Here is a 14,065-nt window from a genome sequence, read left to right on the forward strand (position 1 = left end):
GCAAGGTGAGGTGGTGACCTTATGGGGGGAATACGGGGTAGGTGTGCGGGGGCAGTGGGGTGAGAAGAGGGGGTGAGGGAATTTGGGACATGCAGGGCTGGGGCAACCAGAGAAGAAGAGGTGACTTTCCCCAGCTCCGGGGCTACGGCTGCTGGGGAGAGACAGTCCTCCTTCCCCAGCCTCAGCTCTGTGGTAGAGGAGAGACCCACCTCCTTCCCAGCCCCAGCTTGGGGGCTGCCGTGACAGGGGTGAGAGGTCACATCCATCGCATTTGAAAGGTAAGACTACTGATATTAAAATATGAGTTGTGTGCTTTTATTTGTAGAACAAAAAAATGTTAATTAAGGTTTTTTTTCATATAGCGCTTTTATCCAAAGCGCTTTACAATAGTTAGCTAACAGTACAAAAAACATTTGGAAAGATCATTAAGTGGTCCCCCGAGACCCTCATCAATTTTCAAGTGGTCCGCAAAAAAAAATAAAATTTGAGAACCACTGGTCTAAATACATTTAAAAGTTTATAATTTTCTCCCCAGTCTCATAAACTATGAAAAGATTTAAACTAAGATCCATTTCCTGCAGAATTGTTTTTTGCTTAACCATGTAAATAATCTGGTTCACTATTGTAGGGGTGCTCATGAGCACTTCTTGCTGTGTGTTTTTTCAAACCACTGAAATATTTTCTTTGAAAGAACTAAATGTATGGAATTTGCACAGTGAAACAGTAGGTCTCATATTTAACATATAGTGTAAAATCAAGTAAACATTTTTATTAGATGATGCAACTACAAAATCATAGTTTATGCTTTATGACAAAGCAAAGTCATGGTTTTGGCATCTGAGTTTCCCATCTGCTTTTCCAAACCTGCATTAATTGGTCAACTATGTTCAGTTCTACTAATAAGACAAGCCACTTTAGGCTCTACAAAATGCTTCCACCTTTCAGTTTTTTATTAAATAGATTGAGAAAGTAGTTTATAACAGTGGTTCTCAAACTTTTGTACTGGTGACCCCTTTCACATAGCAAGCCTCTGAGTGCGACCCCTCTTATAAATTAAAAAAACTTTTTAATATATTTAACACCATTATAAAAGCTGGAGGCAAAGCGGGGTTTGGGGTAGAGGCTGACAGCTCGAGACCCGCCATGTAATAACCTCACGACCCCCTGAGGGGTCCTGACCCTGGTTTGAGAACCCCTGATCTAGAACATATTTCCACTGGTAGAAGAGTTGCAGGTGTGCATTTTGCATTAGCCTTTAGTGCAAAGAAAAGTCAACTCTGCACGAAGAGGCTTATTGAGGGCAAAAAGAGCATATTTAAAACTGAGCTAAGTGTACAAGTGTTAAGATAATACCACAGTTGTTTGTAGCATTTGATTTTTAAATTCTGTTCTAATCTTGTGTTCTTCACAAGACTGACTATTGACTGAGAGATCTGGTCTTGAAATCGGGTATGAAATCTTGATACACATAATATCCTTTCTGTAGCAATTATTATACCGTCCCTTACTAAAATAGTACCCTAACAAGGTATCATAATAAAATTATTTGAATAGAAACTATTAGATTGCAAGCTATTTCACTGATATTCCAAGATGCTTCACTTTGATTTGCAGTGCAGAATTCCTACCACTAAAAAACAAAAAGTATCAGCAAACTGTGGTTGTAGGCATCCTACCTCTGAAACTGAGGTGTTTCACCATAATCCATAAACTGCAGGTGGCGGTTCCAAGCAAAGACCAAAATAAAGTCTTTGTGCTTTTCCTGTACACAGTGTGGGTTTGTGTCAGTCTTACCTGAGGGAGCTCTGCCATCAAATAGTAGAACCCTTTGTTCTCTTGTCCAAGCAAGGCACTGGCTGGCAAACGTACATCTTCAAAAAACAGCTCTGCTGTGTCCTAAAAATGGTTTTAAATAAAATATCTAATGTCAAACTCTCTCTTCCAAAGATTTTCCTCTTATCCAGTTCCTAACTTCTACAGCCCAAATTACATATATTCACTGGAGGCGGTTTGCTTTCAATATAAAGTTCACTCAACTGCAACCCACCCTTGCAGTCTAATTTAGAATATCCTGCTCTTGCAGTTAAAACTGTGAACTGAGGTATCACTACAGGTACATTTGATCTTTACTGGAAGTACCCCAGAGAATAACAAGTCCTTTTACACTGCCTCAAAGTCCATCACATGGTAAGGCTCGTATGACTTACCTGTGCTTTCAGGCCTATTTTTTCCAGCTTGCGTCCTTTGATGAATCCTTTCATTCCATTCTCCACCAGAAAAAGGCTGATCCCATGAGCAGGGGAGCGGGCCTCACGGTTTGTAACGGCAACCACAATCACTAAATCACTCATCCAGCCATTAGTGATGAATACCTGCAAGAAAACCAAGATGGAATAATGCTGCCTGTTAGCTGGCAGGTAGCTATGAAGATTATAAAGTAGTAGTGCACGAACTTTCACACACTTCTACAAGTAAACAGTATATAAAAGATGAAAGCTGTAAGTGTCCAAAAGGTTTAAAAAGTCCAGATGCATAAAAAACCAAAGTGCTCCAGAACAGTCTATAAAGGAGAGATGAGTTCAAGCGGCATAATTTGGATCTGGATTGCAAACTAATATCCCAAAGTCTGGTCGACTCTAACCCATTATAAAGACAGGGGACAGATTAAAAAAAACAAAAGGAACCAAATTTGTATCTGTTTATTTTGAATATTCCTAAAGTTTAAATTCAGATTTTTAATTCAGTCTCATCTCTATTATGAAGATTCCTTTTACGAACAAGAATGTCAACTAACATGCAGATGACCTCTTCCAAAAGTTAAAATGGCAAGGTATAAAATGGAAAATCATTGGGAGGTTCTCCATTACTATAGCAAATCTCTATAATTCTGTACAATATGCTGTCTACTCATATTTAATATTGTATGAAACACTGATGCATGCTACAGTGGGTGGAAACCTACAGTTGCCTTCGCTGTATCGTATGTTTTAAGTCAAATTCTGATGTCACACAACAGGCAGAATACAGACATTGACATGCCAAGTACAAAAATTAGATTCAGATTCCCAATCATGCCAACCAAAAAAATAACTGAACTGCCTTGTCTTGCCTAGGTTCAGGCATGCAACTATTAAGTTTATCTATCTAAACAGTATCTTTTACATTCTTATGGACAAATACAAACAAACACTTACGGTTTTATTATTTTATTACTGCAGTGACCAAAAGCCACAATCTGGACAAGGCCCCACTGTGCTAGGCTCTGCAAACACATATAGATTTAGCCCATAAATATGCCTAAAAGTAATAGGCAATTCACAGCAGGAAGAATCTTTGAAATCAAAATACCATTACTACTTTGTGTTTTCATCCAAAGATTTCAAAGCATTTTTACACAGACAGGCAAGAATCATCACCATCACTTTACAAATAGGGAAACTGAGGTCCAAGATGGTATAGAAATTTTCTCAAAGTAAAAAAGAGAGTTAGTGGAAGAGGTAGGAATAGAATTGAAGTCTCTTGGTCTCTCTTTTTAACCATTAGACCATGTGGTCACATATGATTCATCGTTTTTAAAACAAAGTTTTACTAAACCAGGGGTCAGCAACCTTTCAGAAGTGGTGTGCCGAGTCTTCATTTATTCACTCTAGTTTAAGGTTTTGCGCGCCAGTAATAAATGTTAACATTTTTAGAAGGTCTCTTTCTATAAGCCTATAATATATAACTAAACTATTGTCGTATGTAAAGTAAATAAGGTTTTTAAAGTGTTTAAGAAGCCTCATTTAAAATTAAATTAAAATGCAGAGCCCCCAAGACCGGTGGCCAGGACCCAGGTAGTGCAAGTGCCACTGAAAATCAGCTCGCGTGCTGCCTTTGGCACGCGTGCCATAGGTTGCCTATTGCTGATCTAAATGGACCGTCCTTATAGATTTCGCCCTTTCTGGCTCCCATCTCTCCCTGCAAAACTGATCCACACAAACACCCCAGATACTTTTCAAGTTCAGAAGACAGTAGCATGTGCATTTAAGAGGAAAAGAAGTGCCTGTACCAGCAATGGGGGGCGGGGGGGAGGAGAAGGAAGACACAACACTGCTACCACATAGAGTATTAGGAGGTTCTTTCAAATGAACCTGTGCACCGAATACTCTTATTGGCACAGTGCCCAGGGGAGTTTCAGCTTCTCCCTTTCGGTGATGCCAATGGCTCAGAGAGGCAGCTCAGCTGCAACTCCCGACATGAAACTGACACAGCAGGAACTGGAGCTCTCAGAAGCAGCCCTTCAGGCCCAGGTCCCTGCTGCCCAAAAACTCATATGGCTGCTTCTAGGGACCACTGCCTTCCCCTCTGAGATGGAGATCCCCTGCCATGCAAGACCTACTCAGATCACTCCACAGTTTGCGCATTTTAAACCTGAACTCTCCTGGGGGCTGAAAGCTGCCCAGACAGGGGACCACTCTCGCCCAAGCTGAAGTGCCACTGTTAGGAAGTGTTAGGATGCACAGACACAGCAAGAGCCTCTTTGTCTCCATCTGCTCTTTCCAGAGGCTGCAAAACCCCTCCAGCCCCACCGCTGCCCAGCCGGCTCAGGGGTGCCAGGGGCACGGCCCCCTCCTGGGCCGATGCAGTGCCAGAGAAGGGGAGAGAGAAGAGTGGGAGCATGAGGCGGAAGCGGGGCCATGCAAAGAGGGGGGCCAGTTGCAACTCGCGGCGCCTTGCACCAGTCCAGGCTCCCCCTTTAAAGTCCAGGAGCCAGGAGAAAGTGGCACAAGCCGCTCATGCAGCATCTGGGAGCCCTAATGCAGCTGCTTCCCAGAGCCCAGTCCCCCCAGTACTCCCCGAGCCCCGTGGGCAGGGGCTTCGTAACTCACATCCAAGATCACCGAGGTGCCTTTCCGCTGCCCTGTGGGGAAGAATCCCTGGCCAGCAACTGCCTGCCCTTCCTGGAAGAACTCCCTGTTGGAGAGCAGCGGGCTGAGTGAGGCCAGCAGCCGGGACTCCAGACCAACAGCGGGCTGAGCCGCTCAGCCCGCTGCCGGCCTGGGGTCCCGGCCGCCGGCTCCGCTCAGCCCGCTGCCGGCCTGGGGTCCCGGCCGCCGGCTCCGCTCAGCCCGCTGCCGGCCTGGGGTCCCGGCCGCCGGCTCCGCTCAGCCCGCTGCCGGCCTGGAGTTTCTTTCACACAGGCTGGCAGCGGGCTGAGTGGGGCTGGCAGCCAGGACCTTGGCTGGCAGCAGCATGCCATTAAAAATTGGCTTGCGTGCCACCTTTGGCACACATGCCATAGGTTGCCGACCCCTGTACTAAACCAACCATCCCAATACTCAAAAAAATCAAGTATCAGGACAGAGCTGTAACTCTAAGAGGTTTTTAAGTTTCAAAAGTTTTCAACTAGCAGCAGTGTCATTTAAAAGTTTTTAGAATGACAATCCCCTACTTCAATCCTCTTAATTCTTTGCATTAGGTGTTAAATGAGATGGGTACCCTTATAGCAGCTCAATATGTGGTTGGCATCTAATATAGAATTTATCCCATACACCGAACAATACGGTCACTGGATAAAGATTCCATTTTTGTGTTGAAGTAGTAAAGGAGTAAAGATTTTAGTTTGTTTCCCTCGACCAACAGGGGAACGCATAGCAGGGTGGCTATTCTGCTACCAACTCCACTGAACTGAGAAACAGTCTGGCCCTTGGCTATATTGTGCAGGCTAACTATACCAGTCAAGGAAAAGAGCAAAATCTTATGATCGGGCCGCTTTTTCTGTTCTTCAATAAAAGCTGCAAAGAAAAGAGTCTGCTCTGCTGATTGACCCATAAATTGTCAGCATCATAAGCTGGATGGCTGGGTAACATGAATTCTTCTATAAGATGTAACTCGTAGAAAAGGAAAAACAAAAGGGGAGAGACACTAAGAGCTGGGAAAGCAGCTATAGAATGAAGTAAATTCTCTCCCTAACTGGATGAATTCAGTACCCAAGCACCATAAGTCAGAGCACATCCGTTCACATACCTTACTTCCATTGAGAATCCAATCACTTCCATCCTTTTTGGCATACGTTCGTACACCCTGCAAATCACTAAAATTGATTGGCAAGAAAAGAAAGTTATTTAAGAGAACAATCCAGCAGTGGCATGAAGTTCACATTTAAAAAATAATCCTAGTATAAAATAATGAAGAGCGTAGAGCCTACAACTCCTTGTGGATAGCGCTATGTACAACAGTAGTCAAAAGCTAAAATAGGATTCAGGGATGTATTAAAAAGGGGCTAGAGAATATTATGGAAACCACAAGTGTGTTATGTATATGAATGATGAACCTCTGCATCTTCAGTACAGCACATGGTTCTACTTCACTTTCAAAGTGACATACCTGCTCACACCCGATGTGCACAAATAATATCTATTAGCTCAGCAGCATCTTATGTCGACATGGGCCATCAATTTAGGGCTGCCCCAGAAGGCAGATGATAGCCACTCAGCCTGGCACCCTCCACATACAGTTAGCTTATGGTTCTCAAGCAGAGAGGCTTTTCCTAGGAACAGTGGGGACACAGCATAGAAGGTGCAGCTCCCTATTGTGCTCCCCTCTGCTTAGCAGATTGAAGAGAATGATCTTGAATCAGTAATCTACCCAATAATCCTACGGTCTACTCTTATACTATATGAATGAGAGTACAGGAAAGAGAACTCTCTTCTATACAGGATTCAGGGACAAGGAAATAGGCCCTCTTGCCAAATTCAGACAGCATTATATGGACTAAGTCAAGCCTCCTTTACTGAGTTATTACATTTCACATTAAAGAATGTCCATGCAACAAGTAGGCTAGTGGCTGTTTATGCAGAATCTAAAACAAATACAAAACCCTATTTGTCCTAGGGCTGATGGCAAGATCATGGGTTTGGAACAGGCATCCAGAAATGACAAGGTTGTAAAACAGCAATCTATAATTAAAGGTTATTTTTGCAGTTCTACCTATTCCAGGCTACTGCCTAATCAGTAAGATGGCCATGTAACTATGAAACTCGGAATTTTTACACAGTGAGATTAGGAAAGCAGCATGTATGTAAAGCCCATCTGTTGTCCTTTTCGGCTCACCTGCCAGCCCCAGGTTCTGTCATGGCTATAGCACCAATACATTTGCCTGCAGACATTTCAGGGATAAACCGTTCAATCTGATCTTTTGAGCCATAGTTTGCGATGTAGGGCATGACAATATCTGAATGAAGGCTGAATCCTGGGCCAGAACAATTAACATACATCCTTGAAGAGAAAAGAGTAAAAGTAAACTTTAGCCGAAAGTGTGACAGTGATTGATCTGTTGAATTTTACACTGTTAAAACCAGAGAACCAAAACTGAAAGAAATGTACACTAAAAGCTGCCAAAATGACACACACAATTTTAACTTGTGACATCCATGCTCTTATTTATTTATAGAATGTACTTTCATTGCCAGACTATTGGGTCACCCACCAGCCTAAAGAGAACACTTCCCCTCCGTCCTAAAAATATAATACTATGAAATTTATTATTTTTTAAAAAGTAGGGAGTACTTATGCATGTCTAAATTATCACTTCTGTGAAAGGAAAAGACTATTACTGTCTGTGAACACACTCTCCTTACAATAGGAATCAGGAAATCAGATGAACAAATACAATCCTTTAACAGTACCAATTTGATACTTGCTGCAGTGTCTTGTACTTACTGCTCCTCCCAGACCACTGCTGAAGAGAGCAGATCCCCTCCAATGCCACCATGTTTTTCCGATATATTGACACCGAGCAGTCCCTGTTGTCCAGCTTTTTCCCAGAGCTCCCTGCTCACCTGGCCAGCCTTCTCCCATCTGCAAATGACACAGGAACAAGAAGTTAGTGGAATTCCCCTCCTCCTATTTGTGATTTGCCACAGCTGCTGCTTTATACCATAAAATCTGCTACCAAGTTTCAGTGCTTAAGAATAAGACTTTCAGTCTCAGAAACCAACCAGAACACATGAGGTAACATAAAACAGGCATGTGTATTTTGCCAGCTGGGGAGAGGTAGGCTTCTTGGACTATGCAACGTACTTAGGATCCGTAGTTGCCAAGTCTATGCATCAATGATTAAGTTGCCACCGCTGAATTACATGCAGTATGGTAGGTGGTAAAAAGCTAACTTCTGCTTCCAGTGTATAACCTGCAATTTCCTTAACCTTTATACCTAATAACTTTTGGAATACTACCAAAGATGAGTTGATTTTTGTGGTACTTTGGTAAATTGACAGCAGAGGAGCTTCTGGTGATAGTCCTTAGATTTTAACTCGGAAGGAGAATTAGAGACTCATGGCAGAAGTTCCCTATCTGTGGAACTTTCTCCCTCAGGCTGTCTGCTAGAGCCAGAGTTGGATGGCCTTCAGGATGCAGTGCAAGGCTCATCTTTTCAGTCACACAGACTAGTTTGGAGGCCTTTTATCAGCTGCAACTGAAATGGATGTAAAGTATAAGCAACAGACACTTCACTGAGCAAGCAATTTAAGAAAGTACTAGAAATTGTATCAAAGAAACAGAGTTTTGCAATAGCAAAATATATTACACTATAAAACATTGCATGTGCTAGAAGACTTAATGAGATCCACACCTTCCTACTTCTTTGGAAGATACTTTTCCTTGGATTATTAGCTTATATTTGAAGGATGAACCCATCTTCATTGAGAGCGAATACATGAGTCCTTAGAGCAGAGATCTCCAAACCATGACGAATGGAGGAACATTCAGGGGTGTGTGGCAGGGTAGAGCCAGGCCCCACAGGGGGCGAGGGGAGTGCCACCCAGCCCCACACTGCCCCAGCCCCACTCCTGGCCCTGACCCCTAGCTCCCAGCTGCTGCCCAGTGCCCAGCCGCGGCTATGGCTCCCGGCCACGGACCCCAACCACGACTCCACTCCAGACCCCAGCCTCGGTCCCCCAGCCCAGGCCCTGGCCCCCAGACCGGCCGCAGCCCCACTCCAAGCTGCGGCTCGCAACCACGTCTCTATGAGGAGAGACAGATCACATTATGGGGAGGGGTGCAAGGTAAAAAGTTTGGGGATCACTGCCTTAGAGAGACACGTACAGGTGGGCTGTCCCACTGGCTCTTTATCCAGGAAGTTAAAACTTCTCCTCAATCCCACTCCCACCTCAGATAGCTCATGTAAGTTTCTCTCCCAAACACTCCCGGTGTTTTTCCATTCACTCTGAACTCCATGCCTTCCAAGAAACATTTGCGATGAGCTCTCATACTCCCAATCAGCCCTAAAAAAATCATGTCTTCCACAAAGCCTGTGTTTGCTAACATACACACTCGCCCCTCCATGTCTGCCCAGCCACTCACTATGTGTTACCATTAAACCCATTTGTTCCTTTACAGTCAGATTTTTCAAAAGCGTCTAAATGCTGCAGGTGCACAAGTCCAATTGGCCTTATATTCCGGGGGGGGGGGGGGAAGATGAGGAGGAGGAGGATGTTAATAACCTGAGGTAAAATCCTAGGGAAGACAAGGCAGTAGATAAATTTTACACAAGCTAAAGACTTGTCTTCCCTAGGATTTTACCATGCATTAGCTAGCCTGAATTAAGAATGCACTTTTTTCCCCAGTGAAGACACAGCCTTTGAAAGCCAATAGTCCTAAATCACTTAGGCCTGGTCTACACTAAGCATTTAAACCGGTTTTAGGAGCGTAAAACCGATTTAACGCCACACCCGTCCACACGGAGAGGCCCTTTATATCGATATAAAGAGCTCTTTAAATCGATTTCTGTACTCCTCCCTAACGAGAGGAGTAGCGCTAGTATCGGAATTACCATATCGGATTAGGGTTAGTGTGGCCGCAGATCAACGGTATTGGCCTCCGGGTGGTATCCCACAGTGCACCACTGACCGCTCTGGACAGCAATGTGAACTCAGATGCAGTGGCCAGGTAGACAGGAAAAGCCCCGCGAACTTTTGAATATTTCCTGTTTGCCCAGCGTGGAGCTCCGATCAGCACGTGTGGCGATGCAGTTAAAAATCAAAATAAAGAAAGAGCTCCAGCATGGACCATGCGGATGTGATTGCTGTAAGGGCAGGCAAATCTGTTCTATCAGCGCTCCGTTACAGAGGACGAAATTCAAAATCATTTTTAAAAAATCTCCAGACAGACGCCATAGCAGGGACTCAGCGCACTGCTGCGTGACAAGCGTAACGGAAAGCCAAAGAATCAAATGGACGCTCATGGATTGGAGGACTCAAGCTATCCCACAGTTCCTGCAGTCTCCGAAAAGCATTTGCATTCTTGGCTGAGCTCCAAATGCTTCTAGGGTCAAACACAGTGTCCGCGGTGGGTCAGGGCATAGCTCGGCAATTTACGCACCCCCCCACCCACCCCCAGAAGTGAAAGGGAAAACAATCCTCTCTTGACTCTTTTACATGTCACCCTATCTTTACTGAATGCTGCAGATAGACGCGATGCTGCAGCACTCAACACCAACATCCTTGCTCCTGCCCCGCCATGGGTGGCTGATGGTACAATATGGCTGATATCCATCGTCATCATCAGCCTATTGGCACATGGGGCAGTGCAAAAGGACTGGTAACCATGCCGACTAGCATCAGTGAGGTCGATCAAGGGCGCCTGCTCCTAATTTTTCCTGGTAGATGGTGCAGTATGGCTGGTAACCGTCTTCATCATAGCAACAGGGGGCTGAGCTCCATCAGCCCCCACCCTTCATGTGTAAAGAAAAGATTCAATTGCCCCTGGACTAGCAGCGGGATGCTGGGCTCCTCTCCTCCACACTGCTTAATGTCCTGTCTGGACTATCATAGCAGCTGGAGGCTGCCTTCCACTCATTTCTCACTAACAAGTCACTGTGTCTTATTCCTGCATTCTTTATTACTTCATCACACAAGTGGGGGGACAATGCTACGGTAGCCCAGGAAGGCTGGGGGAAGAACGGAATCAACAGGTGGGGTTGTTGCAGGATCACCCCCTGTGAATAGCATACAGCTCATAATTTCTGCAGGATCTGACACAGAGCAACTGTGCTCTCTGGTTCTATGATACAGTGGTTCTCTAGTACACTTGCCCATATTCTAGGCAGGACTGATTCTATTTTTAGATATCAAAAAGGAGGGATTGACTCAGGGAGTCATTCCCAATTTTGGCTTTTGCGCCCCTGGCTGATCTCAGCCAGGGGCACTTATGACAGCAGCAAATGGTGCAGTGCAAAAGGACTGGTAACCATGATCATCTTATTACCAATTTATGGTATGGTAAATGGTACAATATGGCTGATAACCATCTCTGCTGTCATGCAAAAGCAAAAGCATGCTGCTGTGTAGCGCTGCTGAATCGCCTCTGTCAGCGGCATCTAGTACACATACGGTGACAGTCACAAAAGGCAAAACAGGCTCCAAGATTGCCATGCTATGGCATCTGCCAGGGCAATCCAGGGAAAAAAGGCGCGAAATGCTTGTCTGCCGTTGCTTTCCCAGAGGAAGGAGTGACTGACGACATTTACCCAGAACCACCCGTGACAATGATTTTTGCCCCATCAGGCACTGGGATCTCAACCCGGAAATTCCAAGGGGCGGGGGAGGCTGCGGGAACTATGGGATAGCTACGGAATAGCTACCCACAGTGCAACGCTCCAGAAATCGACGCTAGCCTCGGACCGTGGCTGCACACCACCAATTTAATGTGTTTAGTGTGGCCGCGCGCACTCGATTTTATACAATCTGTTTTGCTAAACCGGTTTATGTAAATTCGGAATAATCCCATAGTGTAGACGTACCCTTAGTGTGTGATTAGATGTTGATAGATGTTCGGCTGCATGTGTGTGTTTTCTTTGTGTGCTGCACCGGCCCTGCGCAGACAGCTGGCACGGCAGACCTCGAGCAAACCTCCCAATGAGCACAAGATCAGTTAAGGGACAAAGGCACCCAGCCAGGCTTATTGTCAACGAAGCCCGGTACTAGTATCCTGCAGACTCCACCAGACCATTAATACACGTATGCCCGTAACAATGGACCAGCTCAGTGAACAGCGGGACTTTCCATTCCTCCCTAGGCCAGACAAAGATACTCCCTCTGAGATACATCTTTATACCCCAATACAAACAAGTCAGTACTGCTCCTCTGACATAGTTACTTACTTCCCTGTGACATGGCTAGTTATTACCCATTACCTTGTACATGATGGTTCAATCAAAACAGTTTTATTTCGTACTGTTATCCTGATCTTATCTCTTAGGAGCAGTCAGTGTGTTCCTGTTATCCTTGGGGAATGTTTTTGTACCATACTTGATATTGGGATGTTCTGGTACCACTTGATATCGGGATGTGTTTGCATGAGTACTTTGTGACTAGCACTTCTTAGGAATATATATTTTTGCAATATCAGCCCTGTTGCCAAATTCTGTGAGCGCATCCTGCCTCATACCAGGTCTCTGATACAAGGGCTTATGTCTCGGGCTCTCTTCCTACTACAAGATGCTTTTGAAAATCTGACACTAAGCTCTTCAGGGCAGAGACTTTGTGTATTAAGAACATAAAAGCTACCATACTGGGTCAGACCATGATCCATCTCACCCAGTATCCAGTCTCCGACAGAAGCCTGTACCAGAAATTCAACGGGAATGTACTGAACAGGGCAATTATGGAGTGATCCACACCTGATTTCCACTCCTGGCTTCTGACAGTGAGACGTTTAGGGCTGCATCCCTACCCATCTTGGCCATTGATGGATCTATCCTCCAGAAACTTCTTTCTGAACCATGTTACACTTTTGCCCATCACAACAGCCCACGTCAGTAAGTTCCACAGGTTAGTTGTGCCTTGTGTAAAAAAAGTACTTTCTTGTATGCACTAAATCAGCTGTCTATTAATTTCATCAGGTGATGACTGGTTTTTGTATCGTATGAAATAAAACTTCTCTATACACTTTTCCCACATTCTTCATGATTTTACAGACTTCTATCATACCTCACCCCCCGTCATCCCTTTTCTAAGCTGACTAGTCCTTATCTTTATAGTCTCTTCTCATACGGAAGCCATTCCACCCTTGATCATCTTTGTTGCCCTTCTCTGAACCTTTTCCAGTTCCACTGTATCTTTTTTGAGATGAGGTGACCAGAACTGGATACAGTATTCAAAGTGTGGGTACACCAGGGATTTATATAGTGGTATTATATTTTGTCTTATTTTCTATCCCTTTCCTAATAGTTACTAACATACTGTTAGCCTTTTTGACCACTGCTGCACCTTGACTGGAAGTTTTCAGAGAACTATCCAAGGTGACTCCAAGATCTTTTTCTTGGGTGGCAACAGCTAATATAGAATCCATTAATATCCATAGTTGGGATTATTTTTACCCCAGTGTGCATTACTTTGCACTTAACTCTGAATTTCATATGCCATTTTGTTGTTCAGCCACCCAGTTTTGTGAGATCCCTCTAACTCCTCACAGTCTGCTTTAGACTTGAATAATTTTTGTATTGTCTGCAAACTTTGCCACTAACTGTTCACCCCATTTTCCAGATCACTAATTCATTTATTACACTACTGGAAAGTGCCATGTGCATCTATAGTTTTACATAAGCAATGAATAATAGCGGAAGGTTACAGGGATTGGCATACAAGTTTTAAAGGGACATTGTCACCTTGAAATCTAGTCAGCTGCAAAAAATAATTAAAGTAGGGTCAGGTTCTACACCTGCCATAATTCCAGGGCTATTTTTTTTCTGTTTTGTTTGGTTTTACAGACATTTTCCTATTTTATAAGTGTTTCTCTTTCCCTTGTTGCTGTGTGAAAAGACCCATGCTAACAACAGAAGGAAACTGACTGACTTTACAGAGAAGGGGAACATGACTACCCATAAAGCACTCTCAAACGTACAAAGTAAATTTTAAAAAAATCTTTCTTCTAATCTCTTTCAGTTATAGTAGCAATAAGTCTTACTTATAACAGTAAGAAGTTAAAATTATTTCAGACAAGAGAATGATTTTAAGTTGAAAGTGTTTTATAGTCTCTGTTCGGTTTGGTTGAATGGCATTGCCCAGGAACTATAAATGGAAGAAGA

General features: G+C 44.0%; 1 protein-coding gene across 1 annotated transcript in view; it reads right to left on the reverse strand.

Moving 5' to 3' along the window:
* Nucleotides 1–14,065, reverse strand: part of ACADL (acyl-CoA dehydrogenase long chain) — a 33,998-nt gene that overhangs the window by 13,386 nt on the left and 6,547 nt on the right. The window contains exons 3-7 of the mRNA XM_045032717.1: nucleotides 7,702–7,839; nucleotides 7,093–7,257; nucleotides 6,007–6,073; nucleotides 2,208–2,372; nucleotides 1,795–1,896 (exon numbers count right to left, since the gene is read on the reverse strand). Coding sequence (XP_044888652.1) covers nucleotides 1,795–1,896; nucleotides 2,208–2,372; nucleotides 6,007–6,073; nucleotides 7,093–7,257; nucleotides 7,702–7,839 — 637 coding nt within the window. The remainder of the gene's footprint in view (nucleotides 1–1,794; nucleotides 1,897–2,207; nucleotides 2,373–6,006; nucleotides 6,074–7,092; nucleotides 7,258–7,701; nucleotides 7,840–14,065) is intronic.

Source organism: Mauremys mutica, chromosome 10 (assembly GCF_020497125.1).
Source record: "Mauremys mutica isolate MM-2020 ecotype Southern chromosome 10, ASM2049712v1, whole genome shotgun sequence".
Lineage (NCBI taxonomy): Eukaryota > Metazoa > Chordata > Testudines > Geoemydidae > Mauremys > Mauremys mutica.